The sequence below is a fragment of the Hippoglossus hippoglossus genome, chromosome 17, assembly GCF_009819705.1.
Source record: "Hippoglossus hippoglossus isolate fHipHip1 chromosome 17, fHipHip1.pri, whole genome shotgun sequence".
NCBI lineage: Eukaryota > Metazoa > Chordata > Actinopteri > Pleuronectiformes > Pleuronectidae > Hippoglossus > Hippoglossus hippoglossus.
The window spans coordinates 4,599,137-4,621,187 of record NC_047167.1 but is presented as its reverse complement, the minus strand read 5'-3'; the positions used below and the strand labels follow the sequence as shown (position 1 = coordinate 4,621,187).

Below are 22,051 nucleotides of genomic sequence, written 5' to 3'. Positions count from 1 at the left end.
GATGTAAATTGGAGAAACAGTTTTTTTTTCAAAACCCATTTTTTCAGTGTTTATATATTTGCTCAAGCCACCACTGGAGGAAGTGGACGTCTCAGAAAAGGGTCTTTGTTTATTGTGTCCAGCAGAGGGAGGTACCCTGAGGCCACCAGAGCTTTTTACTCTACAATACAAACATCTGTTGTTGTTGTTCCCTCAGAATGAAAAAAACCTAATAACTTACTTATTTATTTTATTCTGTAAATTTATGGATGAGAGGTAGCTACTAATTCATTCAAACAGTGTTTCACTTTGTTGCTACCAGTTATTTGTCTGAGTAGAGGTTTGAAATGACACTGATGAATTCATTTCTCGACTGAATGTCTCCCACATGACATTTGAGTTTCCTAGCATCTGTGCCTGTTTTAAAACAGGGTAGTGGATGACAGGTCGTCTCTGGAAGCCCTGTTTAGTGTCTACATATTCAATGTCTTCATCTTTCAATGTCCTCACCACTGACAAAACTGTTTCATATTAGGAAACCAATGACTGTCATGTCTTTTCTCCATCCTGTGATTATCAACATGTTGTTACTTACAGTATATCACCACTCAAAGGCCTTATTGCAAGCATTCACCATAACCCACAAACCTTAACTAATTTTAAAACTACTCTGTTAGATGTACTTTGATATAGTCTTTAATTTTCTAATCAACTTTGTAATTGCTTTTAAAGTACAATTTTTTTTCAAAATCTTTTTCAAAATACACTTCAAATTTAGAAATATGTCCAAAAATATATAAACATGCATTGTTAAGAAACTATAATCTTTTAAGAGCATATTAGTGCACAGATTTAAAAATGCACTTCAGAATCATTCTCATCATTATTACAACAGCAATGCTTACGGAAACATATAAAACTGGATTTTTCCAAAGTATTCTTCCATTCAATCTGCCAGTCTGCCTGTTAAAGCAATGTTTTCCATGTTGTGTCCACCAGTCATGATCAGGAAGGAAGTCTGATTCTCCCTCTGATCACTCATTATAATCTGTTCGTATGAATCCAGTCTGTCATCCACACCGCGCCAACTGTGGATCACCCAGAGTTCATTACTCAGCTCTTACAATATGATGAAGTGAAAGTGGTATTTCTTGTAGTATATAAGACAATGCAGTTCCTTTTGTACATGGACGTGGCTAGGTTATCAGTTATTAGGTATATGAGATGAAATAGTACATACAAGAGTTCTGCAGAGCACAAATGTTCCATATCCAACCATAACAACCCGACTGGATCCTTTTTCTTTTTTGCTTTAAAGTTCTCAAGTTTACTTCATTGCTTATTAAATTCAATATTGCAGTGTTTAGTCTTTTTTTTATTTGGTGGTCTGTTTCTGTTTTGAAAATCCCAGCTGTAGTAGATGATGTGGCGGAGTAGTGCCCCCCAACTCCAAGTCAGTGTAAGAATCTGGACTTTAACAACAATGCCACATTTTTTGTGGCAATTTGTTTTGTCCAAGAACAAATCTAATCAAAAACAACATGGGTGATAGATCTGAACAACATGTCTCGTTTTTAGAGACAGAACAGTGGCTGAACCTGGTGTGAATTTACTGTTATTCATTGTCTAACCAAAGTAAACTGAACCTGTTCACCTGCAAGTCTCCACAAATGGTGAAATCAAATAAGAAGACACTGCAATAAATACAGAAATATCTTGATAATGAGAGTAATACAAGTTGACTGTTGCCTGTTACGTTACAAAGACTCACAGATATTTTTCTCCTGTATTAACTGATTGATTCACCAAAACAAATAGAAAATCTGGATAGTAACAGTAGAATGACCTGGGTTACTTGTTGTTGCCAGGTGGGATGGTGCTGAACCCGTCTTACTTCGGCACTGCGGGCCACCACAACACCATGATCCATGAGATGGGACACATCTTTGGCCTGTATCACGTCTTCAAAGGGGTGAGCGAGCGGGACTCCTGTGATGACCCATGTCAGGTAATATTGTTAAAGTTAGCTTTTCTTGATGATATTTATTGTGTTTTTTAATAAACGGGAAGGAATTATTTATGAAACATAACTTATATCTTCTATTAATTGTTTAACTGTTAATTGCCAGTATACAAGCGTGGGATATGCTTTACAATAACTGTTTTTTAAGTCCTTACGATGACAAGTGTGATGACAAAAAATAAGTGGGAATTGTCAGTGGGCTTCTTCATCAGCTGTGTGTAAAATGTGGACAAACCAACCTGGACAGAGCTTTTCACTCTTCTGTTCATTTGCTAGTAGCTGAATCACATGTACTTTCAGGAGACCACCCCGTCCATGGAGACTGGAGATCTATGTGCGGACACTGCCCCAACGCCCAAATCCAAAGCCTGCCACGATCCTGGAGCCGTTAACGATACCTGCGGAGTCACAACGTACCAGGACACACCTTACAGCAACTACATGAGCTACACAGGTACAGAGGATGAACATTCCCAACTTTGCCTACTTGCATACTCGAAGCGTAATGCCAACATGTTGAGATTAATTACCGAGCCACAGAAGAGGATGCCAATCACATGGCACTGTAGAATGTTAGAAAAGTCATGCAACATGTAAGAGACTTGACTTTATTGTGTCTTCTATCTAATAAGAAACAGTTTTTTGTGTAAGAGGAAATTCAAAACACATGGTTTTTGATTACAGTAGCAGTTTGTCTTTAATCTCTGCCATTGGTCTTTTAAAATGGGACAGATGTGCACTTACATAAAAAGTAACAGCTACCTCTTGACATTTCCAATAAACTGCCACACAAATCCTGAGCATTTACAAGATTTATCCTGTCTAGCTTACAAATGGACACATAAATTAGGATCAATGGATTGAAAACACAACAACATCCATTGAAACCTAAAAATAACTTGCACTCTAACGTACTTACCATAATAATAACCGTAACATTAAAATAGTAATCAACTTTGTTCCCCAAATAGCATTACAACTAATTATATTATTTATCAGTGTTTTCACGTTATGTTTCTGCTTTCAACCTTTTCAATGAATGCATATTTATCTGAATGGACCTGCACTGACATTAGATTGAGATTGTTTTGGTATTTTCTCTTCAAAATAACTCTTGAACTGTTGGACCTGACTATCTCCTGGTTTATTTATCATTGCTGCTATCTCCATTCCTTGTTATTTCTAACCAATGGGATTAGCTCTGCATTTACTGCTTGAACCTGATCAATGAGGATTAAAAGGGATTTTTGTTTCTGTCATTGCATCACATCAGATGACAACTGCACGAACCATTTCACTCCCAACCAAGTGGCAAGGATGCACTGTTATCTCGACCTGGTTTACCAGAAGTGGCTGATGGATCGTCAACCTGCCCCCATCCCTCTGGCCCCCATAGTGGCCGACCAGAGCCCAGATTCTGTCTCGCTCTATTGGCTGCCACCTATAAGGGGACCACTTTATCAAAGGTACGATTGCTTGAGCTAATGAAGTATGACCATATTTCCAGATAGTACAAGTGGGCAAAGCTTCACCGACCTGTAAATAGCTCCCCTGTGCACGAAGCTGTGGCTCAGAAGTTAGGATAATCCATTGATAGTGATGAAAAAGGCCTTGTTGGCCCAGTAACATCATCAGATGAAGTTGTGGCTGCAGCCTTTTCTGGGTTTCCTCTTGCTTTGTCCATATTACAAAGCAAGTAGGTCTAACATAAATGTAGTTCTCATATTAAGGGACATATTTACCTTATTGACAAGTGGCAGACAAAACATCTGATATTTCAAAATCAGTGACTCTTTTTGTTTTTCCTAGCTCCTCATTCCACACGTCTGTTATCAACTGCGGAGACTGTGAGAAAGATGGCGGCTTCCACCAGTACGCCTCCGAGGCCTCCTCACCTCGTATCTGTGACACATCAGGCTACTGGACACCCGAGGAGGCAGTTGGTCAGTCACAAATTACTCTTTGCGTGTGTATGTTTGTTTGTGTGTCTTCTTTTACTATACGTGTGTTAACTTGCTGCACCACTCTTACAGATTTTTGTTTACTTTACTGATACTGAATGCAGCCCTGCTCCAAATCCGTGTGAACATAAACCAAACTGAATCGGAGAGATTGTCGGAGCTGCACGCAAATCCGCAGCTAAATTATCAACACTTTGAGTTAGATTTTCATTACTGGAATTCATTCAAACAAACAATGGCCAAGTTGAACCTAAAATTGATACTCTACTGGTGAGGAGGGAAATTGTTGTTTTCATTCATCTTTCCTCCTAAAATCTACATTTGACTCAGTTGATTTCTTCCCCTGATACAGTCAATAATTATTGACAGGGAGGAATGTGGCAGTTTCAGGTTTGAGTGTGTGTCCTTGATTTCTCTTGTTTCTACAGAGCAGATCAAAACCCCCACCCACCCACCCGCTCTCTCACACACACACGCACACACACACAGAAACACACACACACTCTTCCCTGTAAATTTCAGGTGCGTGCAAGGCTAATGGCTCCTGGAAGAGGAAAAAGGCAGAAAATCATTAAACGATAATTGCCCTCAGCTACAGACCTCTTTCTGTCTCTGTCTTGTTTTAGCCAAGGCGAGAACAAGGATTATTAGGCAAAGTGTCTACTCTGGGTAATGTTTGGTTGCTGTTCAAACACTGAACCTCCGTCATAAACAAAAATGCCAGAAAAAAGTGTATCCTGCAGTACTGTACTTTGAAACATTGCACTCCATCATTACGCACATGGTCCTTGTTATTCCAATCAGAGTTTCCTCTGACATGACATCTAGGGTGAGGGGGAAAGAACATGAGGGAAACGAGGAAGACAAACATAAAGAAAATACAGGAAGAATGGAGAAATGAATGTAGAAACACAACAACACTTTCTTTTTCATCAATGGAAACTCTACCCAAATATGTGGAAATCCTCTGCTGGAATTTATGCTTTGAAAACAAGCAGCGAGGAGGAACAGGGGGATTACGGCTCCCTCTCTTTCGCTGCGGGATCATAATGATGATAAAGAGTCAATTACAGTCTTACTCTAAACAGTGGTATGCACATAGCTGAGGAGACAGCCAGTCTGCTGGCTTCCCTGGCTCCTTTTTCACTCGTTCCCACTTCTAAAGGCGAGGATGCACGGGGGTCATTTTATCAGCCAACAGAGATGGGCAACATCGCCTTCAGCAGGGAAAGGGGAATTAGCACAAATTCAATGTGGATATCGTAGCTGGCAACAAAAGACAAGGGGTTAATGACAAAACACTGTTGGCTAAAACTGTTGGCAAAAATGCCTGTTTACGTCTCCTTAAAATGTTGCTTGTGCCAACCTTGACTGGTTTGAGTCAGTTTCCAGGCTGAGGGAAAACACCAAACTGTTTCAGGAGTCAGAGCTCCTGTTGAGAGGAATTAAATTGGTTTATGTGCTACACGGAGCCTAAATGCAGGTTATAATTTCAAATGAGAACATTGAAGGAAGGCGTTTAATTGTGCATCGTGCTGTTCATTGTACTGCAGTTTGCAGAGTTCAGAGAGGGAGAGGATGAAAGGCAGTCAAGTCCATACCTGTATGCATGAAAATCTTATATCATATTTATAAGCTGATTGGATGAAGATGGAAATAATACCTGTGGAAAGGAAGTGGTGGAAAAGAGTCGAGGCTGCAGCAAAAATAACTATCTATGTAAAGTAAGTAGTATAGGAGGAAGAAAGTACAACCAAGAGAAATATGAGAATTAAAGCTGAGAGAGTTTGTAGAAAACCACATCTACTGAGACATTATTTATTTATTATTATGTTGCATTAAAAGCATACAGAGCTGGGTTCATAAATATTATTATTATTATAATAACTATTCTGTTAAGCTATCGACAAAATCATCAGACCCAAGGTTACAACTTTTCTCAATAAAAGTTCTGTAATACGGCTTGATACAAAGCATTGAGCAAAAACAAAATATACTTTACTATGAAGACAAATGCCTAAAGAGGAATGGATTCTATGAATGTTGTCATGATGAAGATCAGCAGCCCTTGACACCCATGAATGTCTGTGTCAGTCTGATATGATGAAATAAGAAAAGTCAAATAATCAAAATGATCGATTTAGATGCTGTAGTTTATCAGAGGACGGAGAAGAGGGCGTGTTCAACTTGGTCTACAAACTGAAGGCTTGCCCCCACTGACTGCTACAGAGTGCTGGTCATCTGTTTATTAAATATTTATTAATATTGATCATCAATGAAGTCATTATAAGTGAACATGCAATACTTATATTAAAAAATATGAATAAATATAATGGAACAAAAATGAATATAGTGTAATAATATAGATATAGTGTGAGGATATATACATGGAAATTGTTTGCAGATAAGCTTTCGAATTGCACAGACAGGCATTAATATTGCACAGTTGATGAGTTAACCAGAGTTAAAGTGCAGTCCATAATAGGTGCATGTGGTTTATTGGGAGCAGAGCTGGTTGGTGCAGTCTTACTGCTGCAGGAAGGAACGACCTGCGATACCTCTACTATACCGACACCTTGGGTGGATCAGTCTGTTTTTGAAGATCTATTCAGAATATAGCCATGTGAGGGGCAGTGGCTTAAGAAAAAAAACACACTGTTACCTTCTAAACTGGTTATGGCAAACAATTACATTTTTACACGTGCTGTTAGACAGAGAGCAACATCATAAAAACAGGTTTGTACCTCGAAATTAGACTGATGAGAGCAGGCTGTGGGCAGGAAAACAAAATAATAACAATAAGAATCCAAAACAGATTAAAGTGCTCTGTGAATTGAAAATACCAATTAGTGAAGCTGTATTTAGAAAACGTGTGACTTTAATGGACAATTTTATATGTTAACTGCACCAAAAAAAGGTTTCCTGAATTTCATGAAATTAACGAGCACATTCGCTCAGTGAGAGGTAAATTGATGAGGATGGGCTTTGTACCCGACTACACCAGCCCATGTTACAGTGCACCCATAAGACGTAGCAGGAACTGCCAATCTGTGCCAGTACTTTTATGAACATGTTTTACCAGCCCTCCTTTACAGTTTCACTCCAGTGGTGCCAAATCCCACCTCTGATTTTACTGTATGTCCATAAGCTGTTACAAGCAGATTGAATCTGCTCCGCGAAGGCCGTGCTTTCCGTTCTCTTTCAATATTGGATGTTAATAATTTATAACCACAATATTTTAATAATGGTGAAAATGTAAGCAGTTAAAATCCCACATCATTTGAAGCATATAGTTATGGTTCTTTGAATCACCTAGCATTTGGAGGATAATCACGGCATCATTTGCATGGCTTTCTTTTCAGTTTTAAAGGCTTTCACACATGCACCACACAATTGTCTGATTGTCTATGTGACATGCTTTCTCACCCACTGGAAAATGCATGTTTGGTTTGTGCAAGGGGTGGCGCCTGAGCTGCAGGAGAAATGCCAAGGACGTCATCAACACGGCCAACAGCACTATTCACACATCGGCTCAATCGGACATTACACGGACTTAGTGCGAGGGCGCTGGGCAGTAAAGTCTGTTTAATGTCCCGCACAACCGATACATTAGCGTTCACACACACAGCCCCTCAGGGTGATGTCGAAAAAAAGGGTCAGGGTTGCAGTTGCATACGTGAGAGCAGCTTTATAGTTTGGCGATTCCTCCACAAATGGCCTAACATAGTGGGTGTAAAATATGTAACACTTCATCAATATGCTGATTTTATTGAACTTTCACCTGGGACACATACAAACCCAGTGATGAAAACACTGCCTTAATGTGATGCCATTGCGCTAATCACTACCACTCTCACAATCAACAACTAATCTCGCCTGGCATAATGGTGTTACAACTGCGTTTTTGGGTGTGGGCCATGCTTTAAGTCAGGGGCAATGACTCATAACATTTTCAACTGGAACATTCTGCTCTTTGTTTAAGTTATAAGTAATACTGGGAAATGTGTTAATTCGGTCACTACTGAATAGGCATGGCAGAGAATGTGGAAACCTATTTCATTGCAGGCAAAAGGCCTAATTGATTTCGTCAAAAACCCAGCTAACCTGTATCATGTCCTGCAGCAGTCATATTCAACTTTTGACCAATTGTTGCAGGTGCACAGAAATAGTTGCGTAGTTCGAGCTGAGCCTAATTCAAACCAGCGAGAAGGTAACAGAACAAAACTAAAAAGAGATTGAAATGAGCAGAACTGTCTTAACATTGGCGGAACTTTGTGAACATTGTGTCTTCATGGACAATCCAGACAATCCCATCAGTTATGGTAAGAAGCTGATCTGAGGTCAGAGTAATACCAGCCGTATGGTACATGATGGATATGTTAACAAATATACCTAGTTTAATGACACACATACATTAGTTAGCAAGTCTGACTTCTCCTTTAGTTATTGTCGACATCTTACATCAAGATTAATGACAGGCTGCCTCACACAGTCACACAGCTTCCATCTTTCATCTGCTCAGTTTAACAGCCTGGCTTGGCCTCTGTTTACCTTGCACCAATTCCCACAAGCGGAAAAAAAAACACGCAAAAACACACAATGTGCAAATGACAGACTGTGCTTCAAACCAAGCCAATAGCCCATGCACTGTAGGTGTGTGTCCAACTGAAATTAAATTTCCTTTTTTTGGCTGCTATAGCATAGATATCTGCTCCGTAAATCACTTGTCTTGTTTTCTCTTTAGAGACACAAAATTTCATGAACCAAAGGGGAGAAATATATTTCATGATGACCCCCCCATAGTTTTTTGATGGAGACAGAGACCTGCGTTTGGTTACAGCCAATGACATCTTGCATAAAGCAGGAACGCCAGCATTCAATGATACGCTGAGCGGCCACAGTGAGCCAGACAGCAGGCTGCCACACAACAAGAGCCACAGACTGTGAATAACAGCCAACATTAGCCCACCTGCCAAAGTCTCCCTCTTATCTAACTTCCAAAAGTGAGCACATCTTGTCCTGCACCTTAGCTTTTGGAAAGGGCAATTTATTCACCGGGGGAAAAATGCACCACTAACCTCAGTTCGCAGGCTACATAGCCAATTAGCTTCGCAGCTGCAGCACCTTAAAATACATATAAACATACCTGCAAATATCACTTCAGTAAATACTGTTGGGTCCTTACCCTTCAATACCACAGACAACACGTGTGCAATCTTCCATTGGCATATAGCGTTAACGCCAGCCATAACTCAGTGTTTACCATTTATTATCTAGACTATGGTGGCTGGCCTTATTCTAATATTTTGAAACATTTGACCCTTCTCGTAATAACATAACTAAGTTTGAGATCTCAAACTTTGCCCTGTTCCTGCATTTTATGCGCTATAATTTATTGCAGGTCTATTTGCCGCATGCTCCCTCGAGCGCTCCTGCTATCGTCCATCAAGTTGTTACCGTCCATGCAGGCAGTCATATTCTCAGCTGCAGTTGTAAACATACACGCAGGTTGCAAAGGCCCATAACACTGGCACAACCAGCTCCTTTCAACCAGGCACCCCATGTTAGGAAAAAAAAGGAGCATTTCTGATATTTCCCCCAGGACCCTTTTTCCTCTGGTTAATAATACAAAACTATTAACAGTGCTTTGAAACATTCACAGGGCTCTATTTTCCTACAGGAGCAATGCCAGCACTAAATAAATGCAGTTTTTTCATACAGTTTTTCTCTGGTGGAAGTCAGTGTGTGCTCCTGTTCTAATCTAATGTGTTTGCCTTTGTGTGGGACAGAGGTTCAGTTGGGCCTGTGTTTATAGTTATTTGGCGGCACAGTTGTGGCTTATGCTCATATAGAAGCATATCCATGTAATAAGTTACACCAATCAATGATCCAATCCTGTTTGCTGCACACAAATACTTACATTTGAAATACATTGTGTCAACTTTATTAATCCCAACAGAACACAGCAGAATCTGGTACAGGTCAAGTTTACAAACCTTACGTGTCCAGACCATGCAAACATGACATAATGTGAAATAACCTGCAATATCAATCCCAGATCTGACTCAACCCTTTCATAAAAGACCTGACCTGAGCCATAACTAAATATAGGCTTCGAGTTTTAGGAAAAATGTCGGGACCCAGTCTACTTTCAGGGCGCACAATGGCAAGAGGTAATACATTATAGAAGTAAATGATAATACACAAATAGTGCATGTAGAGGCAGAAACACCATCCTTCATTTTAGTGGATTGTGATTTCACACTTCACATCCTTTTAAAATTCTTCTTTAGAAACAGCTGCTGCAGCTTTGATGCTTTAATTTGCCATTTCAGTCTCTTGATGACCTTGTAGCAAATTTCGAAAACCACATTTGATATTTGTTTGTTTAAATAGACTTTATAAGAGTTCATCAAACATGTTTATTGTACTTTAAAGAAGTGTTAGGAGATAAAGAACCACAGTGTGATGACCTCTCTCTCAGAAACCTCACTACCTCCGATGCTTCTTTTAAAGGGATAAGACAAGCTTATGGGGTTTGTCCTTATTGAAGTTGGCTGAAGGTGATTCGGTTTCCCTCCACCTAATAATGTATGAGCCTCTCCTCCATGTTGCACCCAGCTACACCTTTCTGTGCCAAATTTACTGGTCATGCTCATTCATTTTTGTGCTTGGACATTTTCCCCAAATACATTAGTTAACACTGCAAAAGGAGACAATTGAATAAGACAGCGGTCGTCCTTGACGGCTGAGCAAGTATCAGATCTATCGGACCAATAGGGATTAAAGGCCTTGCTCAATAGAACAACAGTAGTTGATAAATAGGGAGAGAATTCTAACTGAACTCATCTCATCATTACAGCTGAATCAGGACTGTGAGTGCTCATCATTGATGGTAGTGAATCTCTGTGTTCCCTGTTGCTTTATGTCAAAGGGATGAATGTGGCCATCGAGAGCCCTCACCACCATTAATGCAACCCTTTGTCTGTTTATGTGATGTCACCTAACCCCAGGTCCACCCGATGTGGAGCAGCCCTGTGATCTAAGTCTCCAGGCGTGGAGTCCTGAGCTCAGCCTCTATGACACCAACGTGACGTCCCCTTGCCCCGACACGGAGGGTTGCACCCTTACGCTGCGATTCCTCCACCCCGCTGTTCCACACACACTCACCCTCTGGGTCACCTACGTCTCCTCCGGTAAGTCTAACTCACAATTACCGGACATTATTTCCAAAGTGCATCAAAAGGAGCCTGTGTAAATATAAATTGTAATTTGAAGAAAGTTACAAGATTCCCATCCATATTTTCTAGCAGATATAAAAGCACTATAAGTAAGTTTTTCCAGTAATTATCATAAAATGGACTATTACCAAACCATTTCAAGAAGTGTTTTTTTAATAAAAATACTCAATGTGCACAAACAAAACCCTATAATAAAAGATTGCGGTAAAAGCAACGAAGCAATGCACAGACTGCAAGTGATGAAATTCTCTGCACCCAATAGCCTCCCTTTCAAAACAGCTGCAGAAATCAATGTGCCCCATAGTCCATAAATTTGGACAGACCGGAGTTGGCAACTATTGAGCCCACAGCAGTTGCCTGTGGATCCCACTGCATGATAGAGATGCCTCCTGTCAGATCCATAAAATCTGCTTCTCAACTCTTTCAGCCAAAGATTGACAGATTCATATTGATGGATTTAAATCTCAAGCTTTGTGACTAGATGTTTCTAATGGCAAATATGCTCCAATACACTTTTTAAATTACTATTTATTATATAATAGTACATAATATTTGATATTATAATATCCCATGCCAGTTAGTTCCTTGTCTGTCATCCAGTTTAATCAAATTTACTCACAAAGATTTGGTCTGATACACCAAGAAACAAGGACAATGGATTCAACCCAGTAACAACACCCAGTAATTTAGTGACATGGCCACAAACAATGAGTGAGACTGAGGTGATGTAGAGGAGTCTGCCTCGAACTTACCGCACTGTCTAGGGGTGAGGTTATATAGCATGTGGCCCGTGGAGAATCTTGAGTTGCACGGCCCTGGCTCTGTTGCAGACACTTTCTTTTCTGTAAGAGACAAACTATAATCAACAATGTTGTGTGTGTTTTAGCCTTTTATGTCCTGCTGGATATTTGACTAAATGGCATAAAATAGGGTCTTTCGAACAGATCACGTAGACAGTCCAGTCCACTGACGGCTCATTAATGAAACCCTTTTTTAAAGGGTAATCTCACTTTCGATAGTTTTTGTATTCAGTTATTGTTTTCTGTATCGCTATTAGAGTGATATATTATGATACCGAGCTGTAATAAACTTTATCCAGTAAGCCATGATACACATAGCACTTGGTATTTTCATACGTCTGGCAGATCTAGGTCACCCCTTGCTTGACCTGAAGCTGGGGTGTAGATATTTTAAGACATGATTTCATGGAATCATAACCATCTGGAAAGGGTAGAGCCAAAATCAGACAACCTGAAGTAGTTAAGTATAAGTCTTAAATCTTTCATGTCTTTTATTATGTTATTATTTAGCCAATCAGAATGTTTTCAGGAAAAGCTGCACATCGTTTGTATAAATATTTGAGGAATTGAGCAAAAATATGAAGTTCAAATAATAGTAATCCTTCTCTAATTGCATTTCCTAGACAACCCAGCCATAGCCAACATCGAGCTGATAACAGATATGGGGAACAGCATTAACCTTGGACCGCAGCATGTCTTCTGTGATATGCCCCTCACCTTGCGCCTTAACACCCACAATGCTGCCATCAGCGCCATAAAACTCTGCACCTTTGACGAGAAGATGGAGATCGATGCCGCCATGTTGTCGTCAGGCCCCGGCAGCCCTCTGTGCTCTGGCTGCCTGCCTCTGCTGTACTGGATTCAGCGGCAGCCGCCCTTCAACGGCAAATCCACACCACCTCAGACTCAGCAGACATTCACTGACAGGTAAATGGTCAAGTGTTGGTAAGGACAGAAAAAACAAACAGATTTACTTTCATTAAGTTAAGATTACTTTGGAGTCATGCTTTCAGTGCTACTTTGCAGTGGAGGCACATTTCATTCACTTACCAATGTTATATCAACCCAAAATGTGGTTATAGAAATATTCATCGTCCATAAATCAGGCAAGGATTTGCTCTGCAGGAGGCGACCACAATGCATAACGGGAATTGACAGGTGTTTTTTTTTCTGCCCAAACCACTCAAACATACTCACGACTCCATGACCGGCAAGTTCCAGAGTCTGGTTTTACTCTCAGGTGTAGATGAATATTTACATCATGGATGTGGTGCCAAATACTAATGCTGGCTACCAAGACACACACACACACACGCACACACACACACACACACACACACACACACACACACACACCGACTTGTCAGACATCAGCAGGTCAGAGGAAAATAAAATCCAGGGTCTGTGTGTGGGTGTGTGTGCGTGTGCGTGTGCTACTGTGTGTATGTGTGTGCGTGTGTATGTGTGTGCATGTGTGGCCTCAGATCTACTAATTAACAGATATCTGTCTCAAGTGTTAGGGGATGGAACAGAAAATATTTCCAGCGTGATGACACTGAGCTGTGGCTACTGATCCAAATCTCTTTCAAAAAGCATATTACACTCAGTAAAAAAATATGCACATGTTTTCGGGCTAAGTTGAACCAGTCTGTATCCTGTCCCATGTTGTGGGGTGTCCAAATGATTACCAGTTCCCAAACGTAAAGCCACAAGCCAGTTTATCTCACCAAATACCAGCCCTCACCAAAATCCCCTCAATCCCTCTACTCTATCCCCTGTTATACAACTACTGCACAGAAGCTGATAACAACCTGCCAGGATATGTCAGCTTCGTCACATGATTGCAGATCATTCAAGGCTGATTTCAAGTGTTGTGGCACTCCGAATTTCTGAGAAGCTGCCGCTGTTTTACGGAGCGGGCAGATGTTAGGTGGACACAGCTTCAAAAAACAGTTTATTTTTCAGGGAACACGTCTCCTATGTTACACAAGCTCAAAGTGTCTAAGAGAAGGGAATTAAGTTATGTGGGACTGAGGAGGGCAGAGAGGGGTTGATGTAAGGAGAAACGAGTGTTGGAGAGCAATGAGTTTAGAGGAGGTGGGAGAGGGCGCAAGGGAGGGTGAGATAATGGAGGGAAGAGAAGCACAAAACAGAGGTGTGGGAGGAAAAGAGGTTTAAAGAAAGAAAACGAAACTTAAAGTGGAGGATGAATAGGTGAGGGAAGGAGAAATGGGGGCTGAGGAAAGGTGCAGGGGACAGAAGGAGACGGCAACACAGCAGAGGTGAAGCGAAATAAGCAGAAGCAGAGTTTTTTTCCCCTATGTTTTGAATATGAACCAAATGTGAGCAGCAGAGGCCATAAACACCAGTAACTGCTTGGATCAGGTTCTCAACCATTTCCTCCTGCTGAACCTGCACCATGGTCAGCGCAGGCTGGCTGAGAGGAATACAGACAGGGAAAGATGAGTGAAGACGACAAGGAAGAACGATCAATTAATCAGGAGTCTTTACAATAAAATAGAATGTTTGAAACTACAGTTATTCAGAAACATTTCATATATTTTTGTTAATCAGGTAATCTCTTTTTTAATCTAAAGGATTAAAGGAAATCCTTAAAATTGTCAAACAAATTATCAACCAATAAATAGAGTTTTCTCTATAAATGAAACAACACATAAGCTGAAAAAACAAATCATCATTTTGGCTTCAATCATTCTAATTAGGGGCACGTTATGCGAGATGACAACTAGTTTGTCTTATTATATGAGAAATCTGATGCTTATTGTTCTCCCCATGAAGGTGGAGTGAAACAGCATTGACAGAGTCTGTTTTCTCATTGATATGTCTCCCCTTACCACAACTCAAAACTAACTTTACCAATAACCCAATCCAGTTGTGTTCTGCAGTGTTTGACCTGACCCAAACAGCAGCCTTCTTAAATTATTTGAGTATTGAGAAAACAGCGCCCATTTTCACTCAATCTCTCCTGGAAGACGCTCATGGTGTTGCACAAATAGGTAAAAAAGGGATCAAGAGAACAGAGTTCAAACCTCTGCACAGCTGGCCAATTACTGCGTGAAGAGGGTGTGAATGTCAGATTGAGGCTCTTTAGTTTAGAAAGTTACGTAAGCTTGAAGTCATCTGAACTTCTGACAAACACTTCAAATGGTGCATATACTGGGCTCTGTAATCTAAAGGGGTTGGTTCGAATCAAGTGGGGGTCAGACGGCCACACTGCACATCAAACCATCTCAGCCACTTTTCTGGCACTGACTAGCATTTGTACTTAATTCAGCATTAAAGGGGAATTTCCGTATTTTTCAACCTGGGACCAATGTTTTTAAATGTTGTTGTGTTGAGAAGTAGTACTAACAAAAACTTTTGGAATCAGTCCTGGACATCGTCTAATTGCAGCAGTTGCTACAATGTAATCTTATGGGGCTATTATGACAGTCCATGAAATATCCACTAAAAGGGCCAAGTAAATAGGGACGAACATCAAAGTCAAATACTTAAAGGTTCAGTGTGTAGAATTTAGTGACATCTAGTGGTGAAGCTCCATATTGCAGCTAAATACCCCTCACCTCACCCTCCCCTTCCAAACATGAAAGAGAACCTGTGGAAACCTTCCATTGTTATAAAAACTCAAAAGGTGTTTAGTTTGTCCATTCTGGACTACTGTAAAAAACATGGTGGCCTCTGTAGAGAGGACCCACTCCTAATGTTAATATAAAGTATTTAAATATAGAGGGCTCATTCTAGGGTTAAGAAAACAACAATTCATACAATTTAGATGATTACACACGTGAAAACATCACTAGGATTATTTTAGATAACATTTTTGCCATTATATCCCTTTCACCTAAAGCTTACACACTGAACCTATAATTGACATATTCCACATCAGAAAGAAATTCTGCCATAATAGTTTCTCTTAGTGAAATCCAATTCTCTCCAACTCTCACTCATGTTTCCATTGACCCAGAAAAAAAAGCTTTAAGTAGACATTTCGTGGACTGTCGCAGTTGCCCCACAAGATTACATTGTAGCCACTGCTGCCATGTTGCAGATAACTGGGGAGATGATCTACTGGACCGACTTCAAAAGGTTTTCTAAGTACCATTCATTTATACAACCACATACACAAACACGGAGGAGATAAAGTATACTTGTGTTGAACTTCTAACTGAAGCTCTTTTTTTTATACAATCTTATAATAATAATAATTTACTCTATCACACACTCTTTGGTGTGTGTGTGTGTGTGTGTGTGTGTGTCTGAGTTCAACACCATGAATGTGTTTGAAGAAAGGCATGTCTCAAAGCTTGTGCCATTATCCCCATTTTTAGATTTGTAGATGTCCATCTTGTTCATTTCTTTGACAGCCCCCCTTAAGCTCTGGCATTTTGGAGCAGCTATAAACACCCTTCAGATGTGGTTGCACAAGATTTTGTACGAACTTGCTTGTTACCTGGCCTTGAGATATTATTTGTGTTGCCTTGTTGCCAAAGCATATTTTTTTCTTTGGATACACGCCACATAAACTGGTATTTAACTAACTATTTATGCTTTACTGATAATGAAGATAAAATGAAAAGTAAATTGCATTCATGCAGCTCTTCTGGAAACAATTCAAATTTAGTTTATAGTTGAAGAGGAAATTAAACATGGAATTAAGAAGTGCAAGTGCAAGGTACAGTCTGTGAGAGTCGAGAGCGAGAGAGAAAAGGAACTGTGTCACATGGCTAAAGAAAATAGCCAAATATAGCTACAGTACAGATAAATAGGGAAAGAGATGGTGTTTTTCAAACTATTCATTTCCTTCTCTGATCCATAATTAATAAAGGAAATCTGTGGATACTGAATGATTTCTTCTTCTCACGGTTAAAGTTTATACAAGAAGCAGTAGCTCTGTTCTGAGAAAACAGGGAGGATATTCTTTATTTTAGACACAACCCACCGGAACAGATCAATAGTTCCTGACACCGGAGCAATGGTATCGTTACACTCACTTCCTGCCGTGGGGCTTTAAGGTCACCGGATACTGCAAGGTTACAGATAGAAGCCACTGGGACTTAAAGCTCCACTTTAGTTACTCGATCCCAAGAGCCATTGTTTGTAGAATCCAGTAGGATTGCCGTTGCATTGACTCGTCGAGGGCCCTACAGTAAATGCAATGCTTCAACAGTACATTGGACGAAGAAAGTAATGTTGCTAACCCTAACCCTGTAAGATTTAGGTTAAAGGGATTCATTGGCATAAATTGAACACAAAATAATCCTAGTGATGTTTTCACGTGTTTCTTCTAAATTGTACGAATTGTTGTTTTCTTAACCCTAGAATGAGCCCTTTATATTTAAGTACTTTATATTCACATCAGGAGCCGGTCCTATCTACAGAGGCCACCATGTTTTTTTACAGTAGCCCAGACCGGACAAACTAAACATCTTTTGAGTTTTTATAACAACTGAAGGTTACCACAGCTTCTCTTTCATGCTTGGACTGGGAGGGTGAGATGGGGGGTATTCAGCTGCAACATGCAACTTTACCATTAGAGGTCACTAAATTTTACACACTGAACCTTTAACACACACTTAACCACACTGGCAAAAATAGCCACAATAATTCTAAGTTTGTCATGTTTTGAATGAGTGACTTGTATTGATCTATATGCTTTCAAAGATTTTATGATATGTTTGTACTACAGAGCAGAAAAATAGTCTTTACTACTCTTTGGACTCCTCTCCTCTCCAGTACTGTACAGCAAGGAGTCAAGTACCAGTACACAATCCAGGTGGAAGCAGAAGGTCTTCTCAGCGATACCTCCCCACCTCTCCTCTACACTCATGGGCAGTCCTACTGTGGAGACGGCCTCATACAGGGGTCTGTGGACACATTAACATGATTAATGATGAACAATTATTCTTTCAAAACAGAGACTATCTGATATTGGTGTTGACGATGTTCTTCTTCTAGGACAGAAGAGTGTGATGACAGTAATCTCCTGGATGGGGATGGCTGCTCTAAGAAATGTAACAAGGAGATGGGCTTCAAATGTAATGGTGAGTGAATTTCATTTACTGCAGGGTGAAAAGTCTGAAAGCTTGTTGAGCTGTTTGGTTTCTTTCAAAACAATGGTGACAATTTATTTGTTTTGTCATACATTAAACCCACCAAATCACTCTTAAATGTAAAACATGAATACCGTTTAAACTTATAGTGTAAAAGCAAAGTTACTAAATGGCAATGCGCATGCAGCAGCATTAGAAAAAAAAAATCTAACAAATCAAATTTAATTTACAAGACATAAAAGCTTCTGGCTTGAACTGAGTCCACAAACCAGTAATGTAACATCACAGCAGCATAAGAGAAAACAGATGAGCTGAATGGTAAGAAGTGAGTTTTTGGTTTGCTAAGTCACAAGTCTTGTTCAGAAATGTGAAGTATTTTAACATTAGGCTGGCAAAGAAACACCAGAGAAAAAACAATTTTCAACAGCAAAGTACACAGTTGAGTCTCAAAACATATGCCAGACATGTTTCTTTAATTGAATAAGCTTCGGCTTTTATAAGATTTCAGGGAATCGATTGTGATCTTGGGAATATTGATAAGTGAAGTTGATTGATTTCTTATCGAAGATCATGTTGTGGTTTGAGATTAGATGCTGTGAGCTCACAATAACAGTTGTGTTTTAGACATTGTTGCCATTTTTCATCTTGTTGATATCTAAAGTAAATAGTCGTTTTTTTTATTATCAAATCAAATCTGCAACAACTGGCCAGGTCTCCCCAGCGAGAAAGATTATATCCAACTGTAAAAATTTAAAAAATATAAAAAGTTTAGTCACGCATTTCCAGACCTATCTGGACACTTTGTTTTAGTGCTTTATCACTCGAGCATCCAATACTTCTTAAGTCTCAGATACAGTTTATAGTCGAAGTAAAATAACAATGTAATTTTAATGATCAATCATCTATCACCTTGATGCCGGTCAATCAAACAAAGTCTCTGTTTTGGTTGATGGTGAGGATGTTCGCTCGCATCTACTTTCATTTTCATTACAGTAATAACAAGGGTTTTCTCTTGTTACTTGAAGTACCTTAATGTGATTGGAGGTTGTCTTGTATTTCTGATGGCCAGAGTCAGATCCTTCAAGGGAAGTGAGGGGGGTTAAGAGCTGGCCCAGGTTAACCGTGGTGAGGTTTAGTCAAGAATGTATGATTTGTTGTTATAATTAACAACCAGAGATTTATGTAAAGATAAGGAAGATGAAGAATCATTTCATTGGTTGTACAGTGAGTTTCAGGATTTATTTTTTACGTGAGGTTTTTGCTTCTAGATAAACAAGAGGCATTTGCAGTAGACGTGTCCCTGGATCAAACTGATAGATACAGTTTTTTTTTTTTTTCTAACTTAGTAACTTTCCACTTTCTGTGCTCACTTTCCTGTGAGTATACAAAACCAGTAACTGCTGTTTAGTAAGAGGCAGTAAAGGTTTAAAAACATCCAAATGTTCATGTTCCTTTTGATATTATTCAGATATATCCTTCTCAACCGCAAGACAAGGGTTGAACGTTGTCCTGCTAACCCTCGACCAAAATCATGCAGCGTAACATGGCAGACGACAAAAAAAGACGCCACAGAGAGTTCACCCATCGTTGTAAATCCACCACAGGACGACAATAAATTGTGTCTGCACCCTTTTCTCAGTCTGAAGCATGCAACCAAGCCACAACAGAAGACTGACAGCACAACATGGAAGGGAGTTTACCCAAAGTACAGCATCATTAGCAGAAGGGGGAAGACTCTGCCTCTGTCAACATGTGTTTTTGGACCTTAATATGAGGTAAACACGTTTAAATATGCATTGTCTTGCAGCAAAGCCAGAAAGAGAGCATTGAGAGCATAAAGCTCATGCATTATTTCATAATGCCACAGTCATAATTAGCTGTTTACTCGTGAATACTTGCTCACGTTCTTATTTTCACTGACACACACTGAAGATTGCGTTGTATTGTGATGGTTGCCCTAATAGGCTGACACTGGCACGTCCAACGCGTCCATCCAAGTCCCCAAATGTCTCTGTTTCTCATTGAGAGACTTGGACCAGCGGAGAGCAGGCATTAGCCACATTGACACAAGGAATCAGCTCTGCTGTTGTGGTATGTGGTGTTCCTCCACAGACTTAAAATTCATCCCCCATATAAAGGAATGTTTGCCCAAAAAGCTCCTCAGTTGCCAGAAGCTAAGTTGAATAAGTTTGGCTTTGATAATATCCAACTTTTTAGTGATTTTATTAAAAAATCCATGATATTACTAAAAGATAGGACAAGTCCGTTGATATAAAGTGGTACATTACTTTGATTTGCTTCCCTTGTTTTGACTTTTAGGCCAACGGCAGCTGTGTGGTATATGTTTGGTGTAAGGGTTTGTGTTACGTGAGTTTGTGGCACTAAAATGTCCATCATTTAGTCAATTTATTTGTCAGGGCTAGCCATTGTGTGACTGATGCTATTACATCTCTTGAAACGATGAAAAACATCAGATAAACAATTTGGCCCCAAATATTTTTTTACTAATTGGGAACCAATTATTCAGTTGTTGTTGAAGCCGTAGACAAAACATTTGTGTAGCTCTTCTTGCCATGTTTGCTTGACCCATTTAGCTCCAACTACTTGCTGAACTGCCTTGCTCTGGATTTTGTTGGGTTTATAGTAGTTTAAAATAGTTTACTGTTGTTCTGCAGTTATAACACAAAGATATTCTTACAGTCAGCTTGCCATGGACAAGCTGCTTTGGTTGTTAAGAAATCCTGCTTTCACCTTGTTTTTTTAAAGATTATACAGATTTCCAAGTAAAATGTTTTACTGCCTGATTAAATGAAGGTTAAATTGCACAACATGATTAACGCATGCAGACCTTTAATAAAACACAGATGTCCCTAATACATAAGTCAAAGTTTATCAATCGGTCCAATTTTGTAAAGTTTAAAGAAAAACTGAACTGGAATTAAAAAGACTTAATTATTTTCACAGGTGTCGTCAAAGCAGGGGTGGGGTATTTGGAGAGTTCGCTTCCTTTAGTATTGCCAAATGAACTTAGTATGACAATATGGCGTCTCTGCCTCATTTACATTTTATCAGAAACATGTTGCCGTCAACAAATTGAAGACAATTGTGCAGCCCTTTGTGACACAGCTCTGTTTCTGTCTAACTTCTGCAGATGTCCACATTTTCCATGAGGCCAAACGGAAGTGTTTTCCAGCCTTTTCACGAAGAGCTGCTGCTTTACAAGATATTGATCAGCTTATGATTCCCACTCTGCTGTTGCACATTATGTCAACATCGATTTGATCTACTGCACATAGATATTAATTGCTCATAGCTCAGGTACGACTGTGTTACAGGAAGTATAATCTGACTTACATCAAATACAACCTGAATATATCCTGTAAAATTCAACATATTTTTTACTTTGAAATATAAATGAGCACATCTTTGTTATTTTGATTTTGTCAAATTTTACGTTATTCGTTGGGGTCCTTTATTTATTGTGTGTTACTTCTATTTCTTTACCATTCTTTTAAAGCATCACCACAACAGATAGAGCTATGCTTTAAGATAACTTAAAACAATAATATTAACAACGTGTAACCACACAAGTACATTAAATCATGAAAGTTCCATGTTGACCTTTGAAATATCTCTATTCGGACAAAAGAAAAAATCTATAACATGTTCATACTTTAGCTTTCTCTATGTCCATTAATGAAGAATGCTGAGATGTGGTTGAATGCTTTGCAAAAAGATAGTAAGTTGACCTTGTTTGTCAAACCACATGAGGGGCTCTTAACATACAGTATCTCCACGAACAGCCTCCTCAGCTGTGGGGCAAGCGTTTACGTATCGGTATGAAACACACTGCATATACTCATACTTTCTCATTCTCTATTGTTAACTCTTCAACTATTAGAAAAAGTCATAAAGTGTATGGCGCTGCTATTTTGTTGTTATTCTGGTCCTGATCTCAGGTCTCCTAGGTGATGGC

General features: G+C 39.5%; 1 protein-coding gene and 1 long non-coding RNA gene across 2 annotated transcripts in view; one reads left to right on the top strand and one right to left on the bottom strand.

Moving 5' to 3' along the window:
• Nucleotides 1-22,051, top strand: part of pappa2 (pappalysin 2) — a 69,792-nt gene that overhangs the window by 16,016 nt on the left and 31,725 nt on the right. The window contains exons 6-13 of the mRNA XM_034614556.1: nt 1,848-1,987; nt 2,303-2,456; nt 3,276-3,468; nt 3,812-3,945; nt 10,977-11,159; nt 12,628-12,931; nt 17,759-17,887; nt 17,981-18,066. Coding sequence (XP_034470447.1) covers nt 1,848-1,987; nt 2,303-2,456; nt 3,276-3,468; nt 3,812-3,945; nt 10,977-11,159; nt 12,628-12,931; nt 17,759-17,887; nt 17,981-18,066 — 1,323 coding nt within the window. The remainder of the gene's footprint in view (nt 1-1,847; nt 1,988-2,302; nt 2,457-3,275; nt 3,469-3,811; nt 3,946-10,976; nt 11,160-12,627; nt 12,932-17,758; nt 17,888-17,980; nt 18,067-22,051) is intronic.
• On the bottom strand, nt 1,068-2,394 carry LOC117778779. Its single transcript, XR_004616840.1, has 3 exons — nt 2,242-2,394; nt 1,826-1,968; nt 1,068-1,605 (listed from the first exon to the last, which is right to left on the bottom strand). It is a non-coding gene; the product is annotated as an uncharacterized LOC117778779 (long non-coding RNA).